The sequence below is a fragment of the Aulostomus chinensis genome, chromosome 17 (assembly GCF_037954235.1).
Source record: "Aulostomus chinensis isolate RoL2024-O1b breed Wild chromosome 17, RoL_Achi_v1.0, whole genome shotgun sequence".
Taxonomy (NCBI): Eukaryota; Metazoa; Chordata; class Actinopteri; order Syngnathiformes; family Aulostomidae; genus Aulostomus; species Aulostomus chinensis.
In genome coordinates this window covers 17,391,971-17,413,952 of record NC_141336.1, presented here as the reverse complement: position 1 = coordinate 17,413,952, position 21,982 = coordinate 17,391,971, and the positions used below count along the sequence as shown (strand labels likewise).

Genomic DNA, 21,982 nt, shown 5'->3' with positions numbered 1-21,982 from the left:
GCTGCAAGAGCACATAAATGTTATGGTAATAATCATGGATGTATTAAGTGTACATACTTGTACAATATTTGGCTAATTTTTAATGTAAACCATATTCTTCCAGAAGGAATCACACTCATCATAGTCTTTCAGTTTTTTCCTGTGATCAGATAAAAAAAGATGATCAGCTTTATTTTTTGTAACTCCTCAGGTGGACCCAGAGAACTTGACAGTAAATGCTGTGCTAATAGCTATGGCCAGTGTGGTGGGCCTGGCTTTACTACTCAATGGTAGGACCTGGTGGCAGGTGGCCGACTCTGTCCTCAACTCCCAGAGGAAACGCTTGCACAGCGCTGCCAACAACCTGCACAAACTCAAGAGTGAAGGCTTTATGAAGGTAAAAAAAAAAAAAATCTGCAAAGATGGATGAAAATGCTTTGGTTAAGTGGATTGCCTTCTCGCTTTTGAAGTTGTACGTCCAAATCTTTGTAATTTCCTGGTCACATCAGCATAATCTCCTTATTTTAACATGCCGAATCCACCTGTAGCTAAACATAATCTTTAATTAGCATGGTAGCAGTTGTGCAAACAGTCTGTTCATCTTCTGGAATTGGTTGATCAGAGATACATTTTATGGTAGGTTTTTACCATTTCAGGGATTTTTGAGCTGTGTGATTTTATTCATCTCACATCAGGTTCTTAAGCATGAGGTGGAGTTGATGTCAAAGATGGCCAAGACCATTGATGGCTTCACCCAGAACCAGACCCGAATGGCTGTCATCATCGACGGGCTGGACGCATGTGAACAAGACAAAGTGCTGCAGATGCTGGACACGGTTTGTGTTTGCACCTGCATGTCTGCGTGGGCATAATAAAATAGGAGCCACGCTTCCTCTTGAGTGAACAAGATGATATGAAATAATTTGATTTCCCAACATCTGTCTCTCAAGCAGATTTGTAAACAAGTGTTGTAGAACAACTGCAGTGTGTCAGTGGGTCTTAGATTCATGCACAGAGAGCTTTCTCATGACTGGGCGTGTGTTAACCTCACAGTACCCTCCGAGACTTCTAATTCTTTCTCTCAGCTGCTTTAATAGAATTTTCTTTAACCAAATATTATTATTTGTTGACGTAATATTAGAGTAAAGTACAGCCTTCTGTGTGCTAATGTAATATTCTCATGCAAGCACATATCAATCAATGTTACTTCTCCTACAAGCTACAGAGCATTAAGTTTGTGCAATATGAGGACAACATGTGATGGTGGTGACTGCTGCTGTAGGGACGGAGGTTCATCATCCTGTGGGGCGAGCTTCAGGGCACTGGTCAGGGGTTAACAAACCACATATACGTGTCACAAATCAGAGTCCTGTGATGCTTGGACAGTGTCCCTCAGTTAGCAGCGTGGAAATTCCCTGACGCCATGTGCTGTAGACAGTCAGCTCTCACGGGATTTATCAAGTTGCAGCTGAGTGTTTCCGCTAGTTTCCATGTTGAAGCTAAGGTATGCTGCTTCACAGAGGGCTCTATTGTGCTAAAAAAAAAAAAAGTTTTTCATTTGACTGAAAGGCATCACTCAAAGTGGTCAATCACATGATGTGTGGTAAAGAAACTAGAGGGGCACTCTGGACTGTGGGGGTCCTAGAAGAGAAATGTGCGCTACAGACACTGATTTAACAGAAACAACAATCCAGTGGAAGATGTGAAGATCCACTGAAGCTGAGCTATAAACACCAAAAATGTTTGACATAAGAACTAAACATTACCTTTTATGTGCCAGGGGCATCATTCAACAATCCCTCCCTGCTCACCAGTGACGCAATAAATTGTCATATCATGCAAAACTCATCAAGATATGTAAGAGATATTTAGGATTTTGCAAACATTTCGTCCACCACAGGAAGTCCCACTATTAACAATGACAAAAATTGCACGTTTGACATTATTTTATGACTCTTGTAGAAGAATTTTGTGTTTAAGAGGGAGAGTGTTTGTGTGATAACGCTGGCATCATAAGCGTCAGCTTTACCATAATAGGTATTGTAACAACAAATTTACGATAATAAAATAATTTATGGAAGACACCAGAGGTTCACTCCCAGCCCCAGGTCAAGGCCAGGGGTCAGATCAGCTCTTATCCTTACAGACAAATTTTGAAGATAAGACCAAGAAAGTTAAAACAAAGGATACCAGATGAAATTCCTTATCAGATCTTTTCTCCTGCCAGGTGAGAGTTCTGTTCTCCAAAGGCCCTTTTATCTCCATCTTTGCAAGTGACCCTCATATTATTATCAAAGCCATCAATCAAAACCTTAACAGTGTGTTGAGAGATTCCAACATCAACGGCCATGACTACATGAGAAACATCGTCCACCTGCCAGTGTTCCTCAACAGTCGAGGTCTCAGTACAGCCAAGAAGCTCTGCATGGCAACTCCCACAAATGGAGAAGCAGTACCTGCTGAGGGTACGCTGCACACTTACATGCTGATATCCAGTTATATTTCAAATTATGCTATTTAATGCCTCCTGTGACTTTTATTTAGAATTCATCCACCGATTTATCTTCTTCCACCTCTCTCTACAGGATGGCATGAAGATGTAGACAGGAAGATGTCTCAAAACAGCTTGGGTAATGATCAGGCCAAATTTGGAAGCAGGAATGCCCTTAACCGCAGGGTAAAGACCATTTAAATCAGCTTTGTTTGTAAAATATCATGTTCACTGTCTTTTTTACATTCACAGACCTTCACCAACATGCTCTTGAAGAAAAAACTATGCACATTCGAGCAAAAAAATGGTCCGAAATGACATCAATAATAGAATTGCATTAAAGAAATCCCACAGCCCCATTGAATTTACATAGATAAAACAGGATTAATATATGCAGTGTGTTTATATTTTCATGCTAAATAGACACTACTCACACCCAAAATCTCCAAGTATCATGACAAAAGAAGTAGGTGAGCAGTATTGGAAATATCAAGCATCTTGATATTAATTTAGCAAAATTAAAAATGCTCTGACTTCACCTCAGCTTGAGCAGAAAAGAACTTGCTGTACATACACGTAGCCTGCAGAGGGTGAGAGTCGCTGCCTCAGAAACCCTCGCTGCGTTCTCATTTCCGCCTCTTCCTGAAGGGGATGTTCAGTGCAGGCGTGGTGTTGGCAGGCAACTCAGAGGCCAGAGGACACAAGGATACACACAGCGACGGAGAGAGAGAGGTGCTCGGTGTGCAGCCAAGGTTCCTGGTGTAATTGATGTAATGGCTGTTTATCCTTCCTGCTGCTTTGCCACAGCCTAATGACAAGGCCGAGCAGCAGTGGGTCCCTGTGACAAAACACTGGCACCAGGTCTGCTGGCAGGAGGCTAAGTGACTCCGCTGCTATCGCTGATGCCTTCTTCCCCCCCTGCGAGACCTTACCACTAAACCCCCCCAACGCCAGTCCTCTTCCTTCCTGCCTCCCTCTCTTGTTTGTTTGTTTGACATTTGTTTGCACCTCGGGTTTATCTAGTACCCTCCAATGCTGCTGTTGTCCCTTTCATTATGGGACATCATGCTTTTTCTGTCTGCCCTCTGCCACCAACAAGCTCTTGGCAGGAGGGCCCTCTTACCGCAAGTGGAGATTCAAATGAGGGGAAAATGAATTAGTGACTCTCCATTTTCATTTGGCTTCTGAAGTTGTGGATGACTTAAGTATCTCTACCATCTATTTATTGCCACGCAATTAATTATCATGTAATAGATTAAGTTGTTTTTTTCCAGCCGATGATTTAACAGACCAATAAAGCTGTACTGTAGCACTTCTTACTATTGGTAGCCTGTCTTTAACATAGACCTTTTCAGCCCTGACTGAGTGGTGGCCATATGTTCCATCTCTCTGAGAAAGAGGTCATGAGACCGGCGTTACGACTTCAAAGTCAACCAAAAGCCTCGCCTTGGCTCATGACCATGGCAGCTGTCTGATATCATCACAGATGTTCACCGGTAGATCTGTGTCAATAGCTAGTCTGTGTGTCAGGACTGCTCTGTCTCGGACAGTGGCTCTTAGATTTCTTTCTTTCTTTCTCGCAGTCACAGAGAATTATATTTTTTTTCCCCTAGTGAAGATGATATGAAAGGAAAGTCAGAAGAAGAGTGGGATTTATAAAAAAGCTTTTCATTAGTTTCACTCAGATTTCCATTCGCTGGGTGTGCCACTGACACAGTTGTTGTACTAACACTGATATGTGAACATAATATTTGATTTGTAGTTTTAAAAATGCGCAGTTTAGCCACATACCGTGTATAGAGTCAACATTATTTAAGGCGTGTAAGAGTACAGTTCAGCAAAACGATGCTTTGACTAGTTTGCACAGGAAGACACATTAATCGTGTTTTACAATGACTTGGCCTGGAATCACATGGTGACCCTGAAAGATATATTCTACAGTCTCATGACGCACAGCTAGAGGTGGTGATGAGGCGTACGCACCCAAGCCCCAAAAAAATTAAGCTATTGTTTCATGTTGTTTTTAAATGAACTTTGGTTGTCCAACTTTTAAAAATTCTCCAGCTATTTCTTTGAAGTTCCCGGAGGCTAAATGTACCTCATGCTGTGAATTCTTGGCCGTTTACCATCAAATTCCTCTATTCTGCTATTTGGTGCCATGGTTTAATTAAGCAAGTTGCTTTGAAATAGTAAAACCTTGGTTACATGTTCACTCATGTGCCCACATGATGTTTTCTAATCATGTGAAATTTCCATTAATGCTAATTTGTCTGTTAAGGACACATACCGGCGCCGCCAGATGCAGAGGACCATCACCAGACAGATGTCCTTCGACCTGACGAAGCTACTGGTGACCGAGGACTGGTTCAGTGACATCAGCCCTCAGACCATGAGGAGGCTGCTCAATATAGTTTCTATCACAGGTAAACTATAAACCATATTCTACATTACCCTTATTTCGTACCATTAACAATGATGTTTTGTCCCTGCAGTGGCATTTTAAGCCGATTAGCTAAGAATTTGATGTTGACCAGCATGTGTGAAAGTTCCTGCCCATAAGCCATGTTACACCAATGGCTGCTTTCACATGAACAGAAATATTCCATCTACCTGTTGAGGATGCTGCAACATTTTTTTTCCAGTGACCTTAATTAAGGTTACTGTCAGACTAAGCAATAGTTGAATTAAGACCTGGAGTATTCCAAGCCTAATCTCAGTATGTTAGTGTGTTGTAGACATGCAAACGCAGTAATTACACCATGAAGCCTTACATGAGTTTTTGCAGCATTTTCTACATTTGACATCCATCAAACTGCTTGACGACACACACACACATCCAGAAAAAAATAAATGTGGGCCTGTCTTTGGTCATAATCAGTCTGTGCTCTGTGGGAACTGGAATTTGAATGGAAAACTGTAAGAACCTTACTTGAAATATTGTCTTATATAGAAGAAAGGTCAATAGATTAAATGTGGTTGATGATATACACCCTCTATTCCATCGTGAATAAAATATAAACACCCAGTTCTAGTTTGCGCCACCACTTTGGATAAATTGTTGAAACTACCTAGAGGATGCACAAGCACAATTGTTAGAAAATTGTTACAAATATCCTAATCCTCGGAATTAATTGCTGACAGGTCGGCTGCTGCGGGCCAATCAGATTATCTTCAACTGGGATCGGCTGGCATCCTGGATCAATCTGACGGAGGAGTGGCCTTACAGGACATCGTGGATCATCCTGTTTTTAGAGGAGACTGAAGGAGTCTCTGATCAGGTCACTCTCAAGACCATCTACGAGAGGTACACAGACAAAAAGCCTCTTCGGTTTATCGCTCTTATTTCACAAGCATCTACAAAGAGGAATTCCCCCTGGAAAAAAATACTCAGGGGTCAGAAGCGAAAGCGTGTAATCATCTTTCGTAACTTATTTCATGTGATGTTGTGGAGAAGCTCGGAGTTTGTCGTAAGCTGTTAGGAATCACCAGGCGTAGGCGAGGAGAAGAGTTATGCTGACAATGAGATGGCTGAAAGGTTATGTTGTCCCTGTAGAAGGTTGTGTTTTCCTGCAGTGTGGAACTCATGGCAGTGGTAATTCTGTCACAAGCAAAAGATTTGTGAGGAATAAATGAATCATAGCTGCACGTGCAATACTGGAATATTGCACATCCATAGAGAGGGCTAACATAGGGCACCACTCTGACCAGCAGGTGGCAGTAGATGATTTAGATTTGTATTTACTGCTCAGTTACTGAAACACATTAAGTACCAGTTATTGCCAACTGATTTTGCTGATGTTCATAATGCACAAGGCCAAATGATGACTCTATTGAAGCACGGACCCTAGATTTATCCTACACTTTTTAAAATCTGGACAGGAGACATCTTGGTTTGGAAAAGGTTTGTCGCTATGTGTGTGTGTGTATGTATGTACATGTGTGCACAGTATTGGAGTTAATGCCTTTGTGTGGCCACGGGTTCGTGGGTTTGAAGCGCGCTCACTGCAACAAAAAAGGACCGACGCAGGCCTGAGTTGCAGGGTTTGGGTGCTGTTGTGCATCAGTTGCTGGCCTTTAAAGGTTGCACTCTGTCACAATACACTAGCGCCTACGACTCCTGCGGCAGGGACGTGTCACAGACAGTTACTGTCAGCCAGTCAGCCAGCTAGATTCAGCAGACAACCCTCCCTCCCCCAAATCCATGGAAAACCACTGCCTCATTAGGGTTTTGCTGTTTGTTTTTCAAAGGACAATAGTCATTACGTTTAAAATTGGTGTTGTGCAATTACATATATATATAACATTCCAATGTTTCATATGACCGTGAAGTGTTAGAAGTATACTGTATAATGGAGAACTCGGTAACAATCATATTTGTGTATATAACCATTTCTGCCCTTTATAATTGTTCATTGAAGCTGAAAAATCTGTCACTATACTATATTTAGGTATTGTCGACACCCACAAGAAAATGTCTCTCGCTGAAAATTAAACTGGAAGATGTAATAACATCAGTACTAATCTGAACATGACAGCCGTGACATTTTACAGTATTTCTACATCCAAAGAAAAGCCTGCATTCAAAGGCCTCTACCACAGCGTGGGATCAGGCTTAGACTGCTCATTAGACCTAATATAGACATCATCTTGTTTTTGACCTGTCTTTCTTTATCTTCCTCCTCACTGGGTGTCTTTCCAAATGGCTGCTCTGTTCCGCAGTAGCCGTCGGAGAAGCGTCGTTAATGATGATGACAGGAAGCCTCATACAGGCGAAACACAACGCCTTGCCTCTGGGCCTTATCTCTTGCACAAATCTTCCCCTGATAAGACTCAGGTCTTGGTCTGTGTCTCTCTTTCTGTCTCTGCTCTTTTTTTCTTTCTGGTTCTTATGAACTGAGGCACTTTAGGTCCCTTTGTTCTGGATGAGTTATTCAGTCTTCTCCTTTTCAGCAATGGATGGGCACTTGAGAGGCCTCTCAGAACCTTGGGCCTCTTCTCCTTGCTGTCTGTTTGCTTTGAAAAAAATGGATCTCTTCTTCTACATGAGTACATGTGCACTCACATGTTTTATTTTGGAGCTCAGATTGCTGACTGTTTTGTTTTTATGTAGTTCTTCTTCTCAGGCTTTTTTTTTTTTTCAACCAGGGCATTACTGCACATGCCCTGAGCGTTAATAAGTGAATATATTAATGGTGAAGTGAACGTGAGGGTGAGTCACCCCCTTATAGGTCAACTGTCGCCCTGCATCTCAGTCACAGGCATGCTCTTCCTCTCACCACTAAGGTTTGCTACTGCTTAGTAGGCCATACACAGAGCAGGAGAGTTATCCTATCATGTAAATAGAATATATTTTCTATTTACACCTCTGTTACTTTAAGGAAGTATTTCTAAAACATGGTTTCCTATTGTTGAAGACGACATCCATTCTCTCTGTATGATTGTACCCGAACTCCTAGAAATAAGAGAAAATATAGAATCATGCTTAATATGTCACACAAACCTGCTTTCAGAATTGCTAAAAGCCATTTTTTTTAGCAACTTGCCTGGCAATAATGAGCATCACTTAATGGCAGTGAAGTGTAGGACGCTCAGTTTTAATTCCTGTAGCTGGAATGGGCCAGTGCAGCTTTCCTAATCTGGTGGAGAATGTGTAATCGCTTAATAACCTCAGCCATTTCTGTCATTAAGACTTGTAGTGCAAGGTAGCAGAGGGGGAAACAACTATGTAAGAGGTATTGGCTCAAATCAGTCAACACATGCACACAAAGAGCTCAGATCTAAAATGTTTGTTTCCGTAGTTCTGTCAGGGAAACTATGAATTACACCTCAAGCAACGAGCCAGCGTTTTCTTCTGCCCAGCACACTGACAGAAATTGGACACAAAACAAAAGGAGAGGAGGTTTGGACCGACCCTCATATTTGTAGCCATCAAATTAACAGCCATGTTTCCTTTGCTGTTTTTTTTCCCCACGATTGAAAAATAAATTGAATTTGGAGGCTTGCAGACTTGCGACTATCATTGTCAATTATCCTGTATTTCTTCATTCTCCGTGTCATCACTTCTCAGGAGGCAGTTGTTCCTGATTTTAGCTGCCATTAGAAGCTTAATGGCAACTGCAAACTTCCTGTTTCATGGTTATTGCAGTAACAAAACCCAGCTTTTCCCACAGACTGACACGCTCAAGGACACTCTGCTGTGTCTGTTGCACACATGGCTGTTGAAATCTATTCGTGGTTGGAATTAAATTTTATATATATATATATATATATATATATATATATATATATATATATATATATATATATCTGTTGAGTTTATCACTTTATACTGTGTTGTCCCACTCACAAAGACCATTCAAAAAAAAAAATCCTTAAAAAACTCAACTTTCACATGTAAACGTGACAGTTCGATACTTCAAACCCTGTCTGAGGTTGAACAACCTGACGCTGCAGACTGTGAACAGTTTTGTGAGCTCACCTGCTAAAAGTCTCCTGATCTAACTTAAAAAGTAGGACTGGACAATTTACCAGTTTTATTTTCAATCGCAGTTTTGCAGCATTGATGAAAACAAGACGATTGTTGTGTTTCCAAGTAATGCTCTGCTTTTCTGAAGGAATGATAGAAACACAGCCTCCCGGTTAACAAGAAAAACATAATCAAGAATTTCAGCTTTTTTTCGGAAACACAGTTCGATAAGGAACAACAAGCAAAAACCAAACCAGATGTTGAGTTATCATGTTGAATTACTGTGATCTGATTATTGACCAGAATAATCAAACAGCCCTATTACAAACATGAGCACCTGCAGGGTAGACAGCTAATGAGCTGCTTAGCTTAGCATTAAACATGTAAATGTACCTGTAAATGTCATTTTAGGCCCAGTAGATCCTGGTGTTGTTGTTCCTCTTCTAAATCCTGTCTGCCCGTGACTGGTAGCTACAGCCCTGAACTTTGTTTCTGCTCCGCTGGGACTCTGGCTACCTGCCAGCAACTGTCAATCAAACAAGATTCCGTCACATCCTTCTGGCCAACGGAGCCAAAACAGCATTTTTGATATTTCCCGAAAGACTTTTTGTAATTTCAATTTTAATAATACGAAAATATTACACAAGTGTATTTTAAAAAAACAAACAAAAAACAAACCCACACATACACACATGCTGACATTAGTTTTCAATAGAGGGAAGGATATGAAGTGTAATTTCAATCGTCTGCTGTGGAAAATTGGCTGACCATTATGCCGTATTTCAGTGTGGGAATGCACCGATCAGGCCCCATATTGAGGTTTAAAATAAGGCTCTGGATGAAGGGTAATTTTGTTGTTTCGTTCGGTTTTTGCCAAAGCTGATGGCTTTTTTGTTGTTGTGTTGTCGTCGGTTTTTTTACTGATCTGTAGACCCCCTTTTGTGCCAGGAAAAGAAGAAATCGTTAAAAAAAACTTTGCACAGCCATTTAACACAACATCTTTGAATAAGGACAAATTCAATCCTATACATTTCAGAAACAGATCAATACCTCATCACTGGCCAATTTCTACCCCCTTATTTGAATTTTGCAGTCAACAAGGTGAATGTTGGCCCATAAATCAGTGTATTCCTACTCAAACGGCACAAGAATTGATTGAGACTTTCTCATAAACAAGAGAGGAGAGAACAACATGCAAGTTTGAAGGACTTGGTGGAATCTGTTGGCTTCCATGATCAGTTTTCATTCAGTTTTCTAAAAAGTGGAAGAGTTTTTTTTCTATTCAGTGTAAAGGGTAACAGATTTGGACCTAATGATGTACGGAGGCGGGCTCAGTGTGCCCCACAGAGAGTTTATTCCTGGACACCCAGATCCTGTTTTCAGCACTCAAAAAAAAAAAAAAAAGAAGTGTGACTGGTCCACGGAGCAGGTTCCTGCTCTGCTCTGACATCTGGTGCCCTGTCTGTGCCAGGATGCCCCCGCCACACTTCTGAGCCCGTTTCTGGTGCTGCACCTGAATCTTCTGTTACATTACACACACATAGAAATACAAATTCCTCCTTATAGACACTCTTGAACACACATACACGTGAGTTGAAGAAAAAAAACACCAACACAATTGAACATATGTACACGAACAACCCCGTGCGAGTGGCACAAACACACACACACTCACACTCTCTCATAAATGTACTGTATACACAAATGCTTTCACACTTGCACACCTAGCTCTCACACCAGTACAAGAACATATGTCACCCCCAAATCCCCTGAGAATCACTGTAATTAATCAGACCCGAGATGCAGTTCAACAAACAGCATATGCACGCGCACGTAATCCCGCTGCGCCGTAAGCAGAACACAGCAGACAAAATTATCCTCGGGTTTGTTCCCCGATGGGGCCGCAGCTTATTAAACTCTTAAGAAAAACTAGAGTTTATTTACTTAGGAAATGCCAATATATTGATAATCACAAACACAAACTCCCATTTCTAATTTTCAAGCGACGTACTTTGACCCAATCGGTGCTGGTCGTATTTGGGAGGGGGGCGGGGCCAGCTCCCTCACACAGACCCCTCTGTTGTGATGGAGAGAAATAAATACTTGCATGTTTGATTACACTTCACAAGAGCCACAAGTGCACAAGTTTTTAGATTGTATAGGTGGAAACATGAGCTGCCTAGCTCAGGTTTGTCCCTCGCTGCTACACACAGAGTTAAAATGGGTTGATAAATAAAAGTGCACGTTGGCTAGTGGATTATTTAGCTGCAAATGCAGGTGAGAGAACTTCAGTAAATTCAAAATTAAACAGGACCTGCAGTTGCTGCCCAAGAATGGTGATTTGAACATACAGTCTTCAGGTGAAAATAGAACATTTTCGTAGAATTTTTCCACATTAAAATGTAATATGATAGTCTCAATTATATAATAATGTAAATAATTTTCACATTAAACATAAACATTGGCACATAGAAGAAAAAGTGTGTATATATTACCAGAGTACTGTCAGAGTAATGATATTAATATAAATAAATCCACTCTGAATCTTGGCACTTAATGTGTTCGCTCGTTCACTGAGAACTTGTCAAGAATGAACTCTTCCTCTCCTCCCTTCTGTTTTCTGGCCTGATCCTGCCTTCATCTCCCAAACAATCCCCCCTCTCAGAGACGTGACTAGAGCCAGGCACTTCTCGGACACTTCAAAACTTTTTTTTTTTCTCTAATCACACTCCGAATGAGTGTGTAGCCAGGCAATTCAGTCTTAATTAGAGAGACTCTTATCTCAAGTACTGAAACATTAAGATGACACTTTCTTCATTCAGGATTACTTTAATTGGCACAATTATTGTAATTTGGTTGCAATTATGTGTCGGGATAAAAGCGCCGTTCCAAAGCACATGCGGGTGATTCCCTTTATGCGGAACCCTTTTAATAAGCTTTTAAATATCTTGCCGCAAAAATGGTGAGACCCTATTCTTTTCTTAGGATGAATACTTCTGAACTTTTAGTGCCCTCAAATAGAAAGTCTTTCTTTCCTCACCACACAGCCTATTGTTCATGTGAATTCCCGTCACATTCTCTATATTCCAGATGCACAGCAAATGCTTTCCTCTCTGTGTCCTCTGAGGGAGCTCATTGTCCCTGCACTAAATCCCTCCAGGAGGGTTTTCAAAAAAACATTTTGAAAAAGGTGGAGTTGAAACGGTAATTCAACCACTCATTGCTCTGCCAATAGACCCAAAATCATTGTGAATTGGTAAAACTGGTGTGAAGCTACCTATGTCTCACCAGAATTCTTGCTCCATCACTGATAGGACATCTATACACCAGTGTGCCGACAGATCCCGTGACTGTCTGTTAGATAAAGACAGGCAGAGATTCTAAAAGAAAGTGTGGTGGGGATGAGATAAAAATGGAGAATGGAGACGGCTGGAAAAAAAGATAAGAAAGGGCATTAAAAGAGACCAAAAAAAGCGAGAAACAGTCTCAGGAGGTAAAACAAGTTGAATTAATCAAGTGTGAGAACACTGTAGAGGATCAGAGCGGATACCTGCAGGATTATTGTGAGAGCAGTTCACCATTGTCACATCTCAGGTGGATTTCAAGCCCCAGGTGATGCTGCTGCTCCAAGTGAGATAGTCAAGGTGTCGGACACACCAAAGATTGCATATGTCTCCTGGGGGCCACATCGTTTTTTTAATGCAGTGAAACCAGCCCTCTGCTGAATCCATATGTGTGTGTGTGTGTGTGTGTGTGTGTGTGTGTGTGTGTGTGTGTGTGTGTGTGTGTGTGAGTGTGTGTGTGAGTGTGTATGTGTTGGTGTGTCTGTGTTGTGGTCAGACCAGAGTGGTAATTCCAGAAAAGAGTTTAGTGAAAACTTGTGAGTTTGTTAACCCTGAAATGTGGGAAACACTTCCGCAAAGAACTAACTTTTTTTTTTCAGTTGCCATGGAAACTGAACCTGCTCACAAGAAGGTTTTCTTCAAAAAAGCCAAGAATTTTTTCAGTTTCAGGGTCAGACACACCGTTTCATTTCCTCCATCAATTTAATAAACAGGATTTACTGTCAGGATCAAAATCCTAATTGGATATTTTTTTGTTACTCAAAGACCATCTACATTTGTTTATTTTATTTTTTTTGCTTTTATGCATGAGTCATCTGTGCTTTTGACCTCACATTCCATGTCAGCTCAGAATAAAACCTAAAAGTCGTATTATTAGCATGATGAATCATGCACACAAAAAAATGTTTAAAAACAGTTCCGCCTAAACAAAGCTATGCTCATAGTGTGTCGTCTCAGTTTAAATGTAAAAGAAATTGGAATGAAGTTTTAAACTGGTAGGATGAATTAATATTCATCAGTCATGACTTGATCGATCGTTACAACATAATTCCTAAGTGTTAGTATTTGTGGAGGAGCAGGACCATGAAGCAGCTGCAGTTTTAAGTGAGTTTTTTTTTTTTTTTTAAAGGGTGCACAGTTCTAATGTGTTTGAACAGCGTTTCAGAGACCACGTTTGAATTTACTTAAAAAAAAAAAGTCAAAGAATGTGGTTAAGATTTTAAAATCTGCTATGTTTTAACCGTGACACATTTTCAATTGCACCTTACCAAACAATTTATCCCTGAATAAAATTTCTATTCACTATTAATCTATTTCTCCATGAAAAAAAAAAAACCTCTTAAAAAAAGGCCCCTGTGTTTTCCCCATCAGATTAAAGCTGATCCAGAAAGTGAAACTTGTCTTGTAATTGTTGATTTGATGACTGAGTAAATTGTTTTTGTGTTAACTAACTCATTAATACACATTCATGTGTGCATCTACCTCACAGATGCTTAAACATGTTTCCCTGGATGGCCAACAGCTAGACCTAACGGTAAAGGTTCATTTCACCTGTTGCCATAGTGAATTGTGAATTCAACGTTTCAAAAGCTGGACCCTGAGTGAACATACTCAAGATTTGATTGAATTAACTGAGATCAGCTGTCCTGAACCCGGGGTAACACAGAGTCCACCGGTTCACTCAACCCAAAATATACATGACTAGAGTCCTGAATCAGCCATGGTACCATTTCCACCACCACTGAACCCCCATTGAGCTGCTTAAAATAAAAAAAAAAAAACAAGCAAAAATGAAACATGTCATCCACAGCCAGCATGTACAGGTGAAACAGGAGGTGTGTGTGGGTTTGTACTGGGCAAATGGAAATTGTGTGTGTGCGTGTACGCTACCATGTGAGGACGGAACGAACGTCATGCAGCATTCTTTGTTCGAAAATCCTTAAAGCCCTTTTCATTTCTGCCTGTAAGCTTAGGTTGAAGGATTAGACTAATTGGTCTGAAACAAGAGAAATGCTGCATTTCTTTTTTCTGACAAAGCATAGAGAATAATTTCAAATGCAATAAAAGCCTCGGCTACACTCGTGACAGGGCCCTGCTCTTCAGTCATTCATCAGTCTCGGTGCAGGTATCACCAGCTAATCCCACCCGCTCAGCAACATATATACCTGTCGACTTCAATGACCCCTTAACTGTACAATATGGAGTCTCTTCACACTTCTGAGGCAGTATTTATGCTGAAGAGCTCACAGGAATATCTAGCGTTTTACTGCCGCTGCTCTCATCTGGGAATATACTGTCAAATCCAGAGTCATTGCATAGTATACCTGCCCTGTGTGAGTTTAAAAATAGAACAGGACTTGAAATCATGCATTTTAATGTTAGGAGTCTCCTCTGTAAAATGGATATCACCAGATTGATACAACAGATGGACATTAAAAAGCCAGGTAAATCAAAAATTAATGCAATATTGCAGTAAAATGCAGTATTTTCAGAGCGATATTGTAGAACAGAGCCTTATGTTTCAGTAAAGACAAACAGTTTGAAGTTTTTGCTGTGAATGTACCCAAGGAACACATCCTTATTGTTGGCTGCCACGAGAGACCATTTCCTCTCTCTGATGTACTACCCAGTTGATCTGAATCTGAATAGATTCTCCCAGATGACCTAAACTGGGATTGGGGCTCTCCCAGCTCTGATAATATTGAAGTTAATCTTTCCACATCTTCATCCAAATTATCGAAACTGCAACTCAACTCAAATCACAAACATGCCCCATAACATCAGCTGCCATATTTTGCACTGATGTTTGTTGTTATTACTGTATGACAGACTCAAAACTGCAAACCGAGAAGCTTTTGAACATCTTGATGTGTAGGCGTTTCTTAATGATTTGGAGAAATGCAAGTTGGAAGTGTTCCCTAAGAAAATTTAGGATTAGTGGGAGGAATAAGCCATGGTTCATTCAGGAGTTAAGATCAGAGAAAGAAATGACTCATGGGTCAAAGCTTGAGCCACAAATTCTGTTACTGACGGGTCTGCTTTTAGAACTTTTTGGGAAAAAAGCATGACCAGAAAGTCAGATTGTTATTTAAAAACTCCATCAAAAATATATATATATATATAATTCCAATAAGTTTTGGAAACAAAGTCACTGACCTGTCCAAAGTCTTGGTATTAGATGTTGTTTTTACAGATATTCTCCATTCAGATTTTCTTAGGGTGCCCCCCAAGGTTCTGTTATAGGTACTATTTTATTTATAAATGATGTTGGACAGAAGTTGCAAATTGCTAAATTGCACCTTGTCTCTGCAGTTGTTTCTTCAGTCAAGACATAAACAAGCTTTGGATAGCTTTATTCTCCATACATTGGGCTCTTAATACTCAGTTGTTTTAACATGTTAACCATGAAGAAGCTTGTGCTACCTTTTACAGTTCTCTGAACTATAGTACTGTTGTCTACATGACACTCCATTTTGTAGATTTCATGCACCACATTATCTTTTAGGTCTAACCTTGGTTCCTGGACTCATAGCACACTTTGATTTGATCGTCTAGCTGTCACTTCTGCAAGTCTACCAGGCAACTCCTGGTAATGTTATGACACAGACCTCCAACATGTGTCTTTCATACCAGGTTCCAAGGGTTTGCACTGAGCCCTCTATTTTGCTCCCTTTACTCCAAATAACCTGCAGAATAAACTGCACCTTAAGAATTAAGTCCCCGTGGAACAATGTTAGAAGTCCGTGTAACTGAGACATGCAACTGCGCTTGATTTCATGTATGTATTCCATGCTTTAATTCTATTTAAGTGTTAACTCTGCTGTCTTGGCTGTGTCTCCGTCAGAAAACGGATTCCAATCTAATGGGGTTTCCTGGTTAAATAAAGGTTAAGAAATAAACACAAAAAGGGTTGGAACTGTGGCACAGGGATGGGAGAAAAAGGAATATAGAACAGAGATACTACGGTATTTCTGCATTGTTTAGCACTTTCTCGGATGTCTCCCTCTCTGCGTTCTCTTTGTGCTCGAACCTCTGAAAGCTCGGGGGTTGATTATAAATAGCAGCAAAGGGTTGCAAGAGGGTCAGCACTGACCTTTAAGTGGACAGCAAGATTTGCCACTCAGCCACAGTGGAAGCTACGGGCACACTTGATAGTTACACACAGATATGAACACACACACATATCCGGCTCTTAACTGATGTTAACATCCTGGCTCTTCAAGAGTCAATAGAGGTCAGACCCTTTTATGGTGTGTGTTTCAAAGAATGTTGTGCGTAGAAACAATCCTGAAATGCCAAAGAATTACTAGAGAATTGAAGAGAGGAGCCCAGAGAAGGCAGATCGAAGATTTCGCGTATCCAGCCTGTATTGGGAGGGATCGTAGATGCCTTCTTTCTGCACATCTTCACTTTTAAAGCTACTGTTAATTCAGCTCACGATTATGCTACCAGCCACAAAGGATTAGTAGGTTTTTCCTTGCTGCCTCTGACTGGCACACACATTGGAGCAGAGAAGCCATTAAAAAAAAATCATAGTTTTGCTTTACAACATGCTTTTCTTTCCTGTTGTCTAGCTCATGTTCTCACTGACATTCTTCTATCCCTCTTTAATCTCATCTCTGATGCATTTATCCATCTCATTGAAGTTGACTGGAGAATTACTGGTTCAGCCTGAGAATCCAAAGCTTTATTTGTCACAAAAATCACTGACTGTATGGATTTTTGTTGCAAAACAGACTAATTCCAGATGTATTATCTTCTGCTGAAGAGCACATTTGTCTTCACTTTAGCAGCCTGATTCACTTAAATCAGCCTCATACGGACTATCGACCGGCCATTACAGCTATCAAACAACCACATGCGCTGATATGAACTGTGGTGCAATTAGTGTCACAATGAACAAACTCTTCCGTGGCCCTCCTTTTTCTGCATAAATCTCAAAGCTGAGGTTTAGGGTTTTTTTTTACACGTTCTCAAGAATGAAGCCTAAGTTACTCTTGAGTGGAGGGTTCAGTTAAGGTTTTTGGGGTCTGGAACAAGGAGGCTCCATTTCAGCACAACATATGAGTTTAATCAACATTTCAGGGAACCACTGAGTCCTGAGCACGTCTCGCAGAGAGGCCGCTCACTCCCAAGCTGCACGTTTTTTATCAGCCTGATGTGTTTCTCATTAGCCTGCTTGTCTCTGTGGTTTGCGTTGGGATGCACAGGTCCAGCTTAGTACAAGAGAGTTTCAATTATTGGACTAAACTCTGCCACGAATATATGTGGAAAGCAGACACTGCCATAAGTCGTCAGTTGGCACTGTCAAGACGAGGAGGAAGGAGAGAGAGAAGGTTGGAGAGAGAGAGGAAAGTCGAGAGGGTGTTCGCATTACTTGAAGCATTTGATTCAAATCAAGAAAATTTGTCTGGATTTTTAAGAGACAAAGAACATGGCGTCATCTGAAGTGAAAACATATTGTATTTTTGTTCTCTCCCTTTGCCTTTGGGGTGGCGGAGGCCCAATTGTAACAATAACCTCTTGATGCTGAGAGTCCATGCGCCAAACTTGCTGGTCCGCCCGTCTGTCCACTGTTTTCGAAGAGAAGGCTTAGCTTGGTTCATCCACACGCTTGGCAGACTATGTGCCAGGGGCTCTGACATGACTCTGACCAGGAGAGGAATGTGCCGGACCCAGGCCTGGTTAACCTCCTCACCCACACACTTTTGAATTGGTCACACAGTGCCTGACATTGACACTCTTGAGCTTCTCAAACACAATGTGTATAGGGCTTTGTCTGTTCTGCATCTCTCTCTGTCTTTGGGTCCCTTTATGGAAATGTTTGGCAGCGGGACCACCTCTTTGTAGCGTGTGTGCGCATGTTGTCAGTAAGCACAGAGGGCAGCTGTAAAGCAAAGTCAAGTGGCACATTCATACTTCCAGCTTCCACTGAGAGGACGGTCGGGATAGAGAGATGATTCTGCTCATTCCTGTCAGCTGCAGGGTGTGGGAGGCTGAAGGGAGAAGAAAGGCTATACTCCAGTCAGCTTTTGGACCTATTAGCATTTGGATAAGCCCAGAAAGCTCCCAGTGGCCTCACCACACAGAGAGTACCAGGGCCTAAGCGCCTGTACTGCTGCAGCTATAAGCTGGGCCCTGTCAATGGGCCCATTGTGCAGGCATGGCTGCCGGGATGCCTGACGGCCTTTATCTCACTTGTCCTCGGCCTGCTTAAATGTAGCAAGCTGGCTTCATTGGCGCTCCAACTAAAGCATCCATCTTGTCACTTGGCAAATGATTGCTGATAAGAAAGGCTTTGTTCTTTTTTTTCTGTCTTGTGTGTTCACAGTTCGGATGACTAAATCGGACACAAGTTGTGTCAGTTGCTTAATGCCAAGGCCAACAGCTCATCATTTGTTAACTGCACGGGAAATCGTTTGAAGTGGTTAAACCTTGTTGTCTAAACGCTCTTGTAGTTATGCCTACTGTTTGCCCTGTCACATCACGTGCTTCAACGTGTTGGCGGTTCTCTAATGGATTATCAGTCTTCATTCACTTTTCCATCATTTTCCTTATCAACCATCTACTGACTGATGCTCTCTTTTCTCTAACAATGAACTGACACAAGTTTCTGAGACAAGAGACACACAAGTGTCTCTAACAATGAACTGACACAAGTTTTGAAGCCTGGCTGCCTTGCCAGTCAGTTGGGAAAATCAAGAATGGACCTCTGACTCTGTCTCTTTTTGCCTTTTACCCAGCTGCCATGGTTGAACTTTGTGAGGAATGCCCTTGATTTGTTCTTCCTACAAGTTTTTAGTTGTCTTTGGAAGACACATCTGTCATCAGATGCAAACTGAAGCGAAATATGCGCAATTGTAGCTTTCATCTTACAACTTAATTGTTTTAGACGCACAATCAAATTATGTTCGGTGGACCCATAGAAAGACTGAAGATTCTGTATAAAATTTAGAGTGTTCCTTGTATAGCAAAAGGAAGTGCTGTGTGTGTGTGTGTGTGTGTGTGTGTGAGTCACTGGCTCCTGTTGGTCTGTCTCTGCAGACCCACAAATAAACAGCAGTAAGCCAGCTGGAAATGGGGAAAAGCACAGGCTTCTCGCAGTCTGTATATGGGTTAATACAGTTCATGGGAAAAGGAACCAAATACCCCCACGCACACATACTGTTCATGTATTCACACGTGCGCACAAACACATTCTCCACTCGACATTTGCACCCTTACTGTCCAGGTGTCAGCCCTGGACATGAAACCTTTACTTTTGATATGAACGTTGGTGTGCACATTGATGCTACTTAGAATTATTTTTCCATTACATGCAATTCCACTGCACTTTGAGTACCCCCGTGGTGTGGCTGGTTGTCATAGTGATGCCACAACTAAACCTTTTTTTTTACATCATTTTCAACGTGACAATTATTATATTCGTAGCAAGGTTCTTTATTCATTTCTGAAGAGAGAAAAGAACAGAATGAATAATTGATTCCCCGTTATTTATTATGTGAATGTCACTGTTAACATCTCAGTCTCAACAGTAAGAATTCACTTTGGTGGAGATTTTTTTTTTTTTTATTATTTGAGGGAAGTTTGAAAAATATAAAAAATGAAACACAACAGTCTGTCACACTTCTCACTGACAGTTTATTGTTTTCTTGTCTTTTTTTCTTTTTTTTTGCTGTACATTATTCCCAGACTCTTATCTTTCCTCTCTCCACCAAGAACCATTATGCAAAGGCTATAAACCACCCTAAAAGTAATTGGAAAAAAGTAGTTGCGTCACGTAATCCCTTTAGTCCACCACCAGCAAGTACACTATAGTGGCTCCTGGAGCAGCAGCAAGGAAGACGTTAAAAAGTAAAATACAGATGACCAAGTGCTATCTATGATAGAGAACCAAAATAAGTGCAGCGAGCTGATACCACTCAAAAGAAAATGCGAGTTCATGTGTGTGCATGCAGATAAGATGTGAGTTCCTCCTTGCTAGCACAGGTTCATGTGTACGAGGTTCACCTGTGTTCCAACATGGTGCTTCCTTGACCTTTTGGTCCTGCTAATGGAAGGAACACTGAGAGGGCTATGGACACCGAAGCCCAATTATGTGTCCTCCTCGTTCACAGCACATCAAATTCTCTCTCTGTCTGTATATTTGTCTATTTGTCACCTGAGCTTGTCTTCTGGAAACATATCTCTGCATGAGCATGACTGGAGACAGGTGCAGCATGTTGGTCTAAAGGACTCCTCACCTGGACCCTCCCCTGCAAAGCATGTAGAACACGTGTCAAACTCAACTCAACTCACATCCGGCCCGTGAATGAATCATCTTTGGCCCGTGTGATTATATCTAATCCCTATTAGAGCTGGCCCGCCAATATATTGTGCGCACCACCATAATACCAGAAGTCCCATAATGCACTGCCATTGCGTCAGCATGTCAATCGCGGGCCAGCTAGTGCGGAGCCACTTATCACCTATGTCAATTTTCAACTATCCCTCTCCCCAAATAAATGGCTAAACAAAAGGTTGACTTTGAAGACAGGGTTTTCCAAGACAGGTGGGAAGCGGGCTACATGTTCGCTGATGTACAGGGCAAAGCTATGTGTCCTCTGTGTGGAGACATTGTGGCTGTAATGAAAGAATACAACATAAGAAGACGCTATGTAATGAAGCATTATGACAGGCACGAGCGTCTGGACATGACACAAAGGCTCCAGAAGGCAGACGAGTTAAGAAGAAGTCAGGTTTCACAGCAGGCCATGTTTACAAAAGCCAAATCACAAAGCAAGGCTGCTGTTAAGGCTAGTTTTATTCTTGCTGCAGAGGTTGCAAACACAGCCCGGCCCTTTACCGAAGGAGAATTTGTCAAAAACTGCATGTTAAAAGTTTACGATATCGTGTACCCAGAAAAAAGGCAAACATTTTCAAACGTGAACCTGAGCCGAAACTCCATTACTGACCGTGTACGTCAGCTTGCTGCCAATCTCCGACAAACAGCTTGTGGTAAAGGGAGAAGATTTCATCGCATACTCCCTTGCTGTGGATGAGAACACCAACACTTCTGATACTGTTCAGCTGTCAATTTTCATCCGTGGAGTGAACTCAAGCCTGTGTGTAACAGAAGAACTTTTGGGATTACGAGCAATTCATGGCACAACTAACATCAGAAACATCTCTTTGAAGAGGTATCCAGATGTGTAGATGAAGTGGGGTTGCCGTGGGATAAAGTTGTGGGGCTGACAACAGATGGAGCGCCTGCGATGTGCGGTCAAAAGAGTGGATTGGTGGGCAGGATCCGGGAGAAGATGCAGGAGGAAAATGTCCAAGATTATCGCGGCATCATACACCAGGAATCGCATGGCAAAGTCTTGAAAATGAAGCTTGTGATGAACACCATTACCAAGCAGTCAACTTCATTAGAGCCAAAGGTATAAATCACCCCCAGTTCAGGTCTTCTCTGGAGGAGTTCAGTTCAGAATATGGTGACTTACCCTATCACACTGAGGTGCAATGGCTAAGGTGCTGGAAAGATCTTTCGAGTTGCGCGAGAAGGTCTTTGAGTTCATGGAAAATGAAGGGAATGACACAACAAACCTACGAGATAAAAAGTTTCTGTTTGAAGTGGTGTTTCTGTGTGACATCACGAGCCACCTTAGTGTGCCTAACCTGCAGCTTCAGGGGCGGGGCCGTGTCATCACTGACATGTAC

The 21,982-nt window shown here is 41.5% G+C and overlaps 1 protein-coding gene across 6 annotated transcripts in view; it reads left to right on the top strand.

Annotated features, from left to right (window-relative positions):
* kidins220a (kinase D-interacting substrate 220a) overlaps nucleotides 1-21,982 on the top strand; it is a 50,963-nt gene that overhangs the window by 13,897 nt on the left and 15,084 nt on the right. For all 6 annotated transcript variants that reach the window (XM_086181908.1, XM_086181907.1, XM_086181905.1 and 3 more), the window contains 6 exons: nucleotides 191-376; nucleotides 675-815; nucleotides 2,207-2,444; nucleotides 2,565-2,656; nucleotides 4,749-4,893; nucleotides 5,612-5,774. In XM_086181908.1, coding sequence (XP_086038034.1) covers nucleotides 191-376; nucleotides 675-815; nucleotides 2,207-2,444; nucleotides 2,565-2,656; nucleotides 4,749-4,893; nucleotides 5,612-5,774 — 965 coding nt within the window. The remainder of the gene's footprint in view (nucleotides 1-190; nucleotides 377-674; nucleotides 816-2,206; nucleotides 2,445-2,564; nucleotides 2,657-4,748; nucleotides 4,894-5,611; nucleotides 5,775-21,982) is intronic.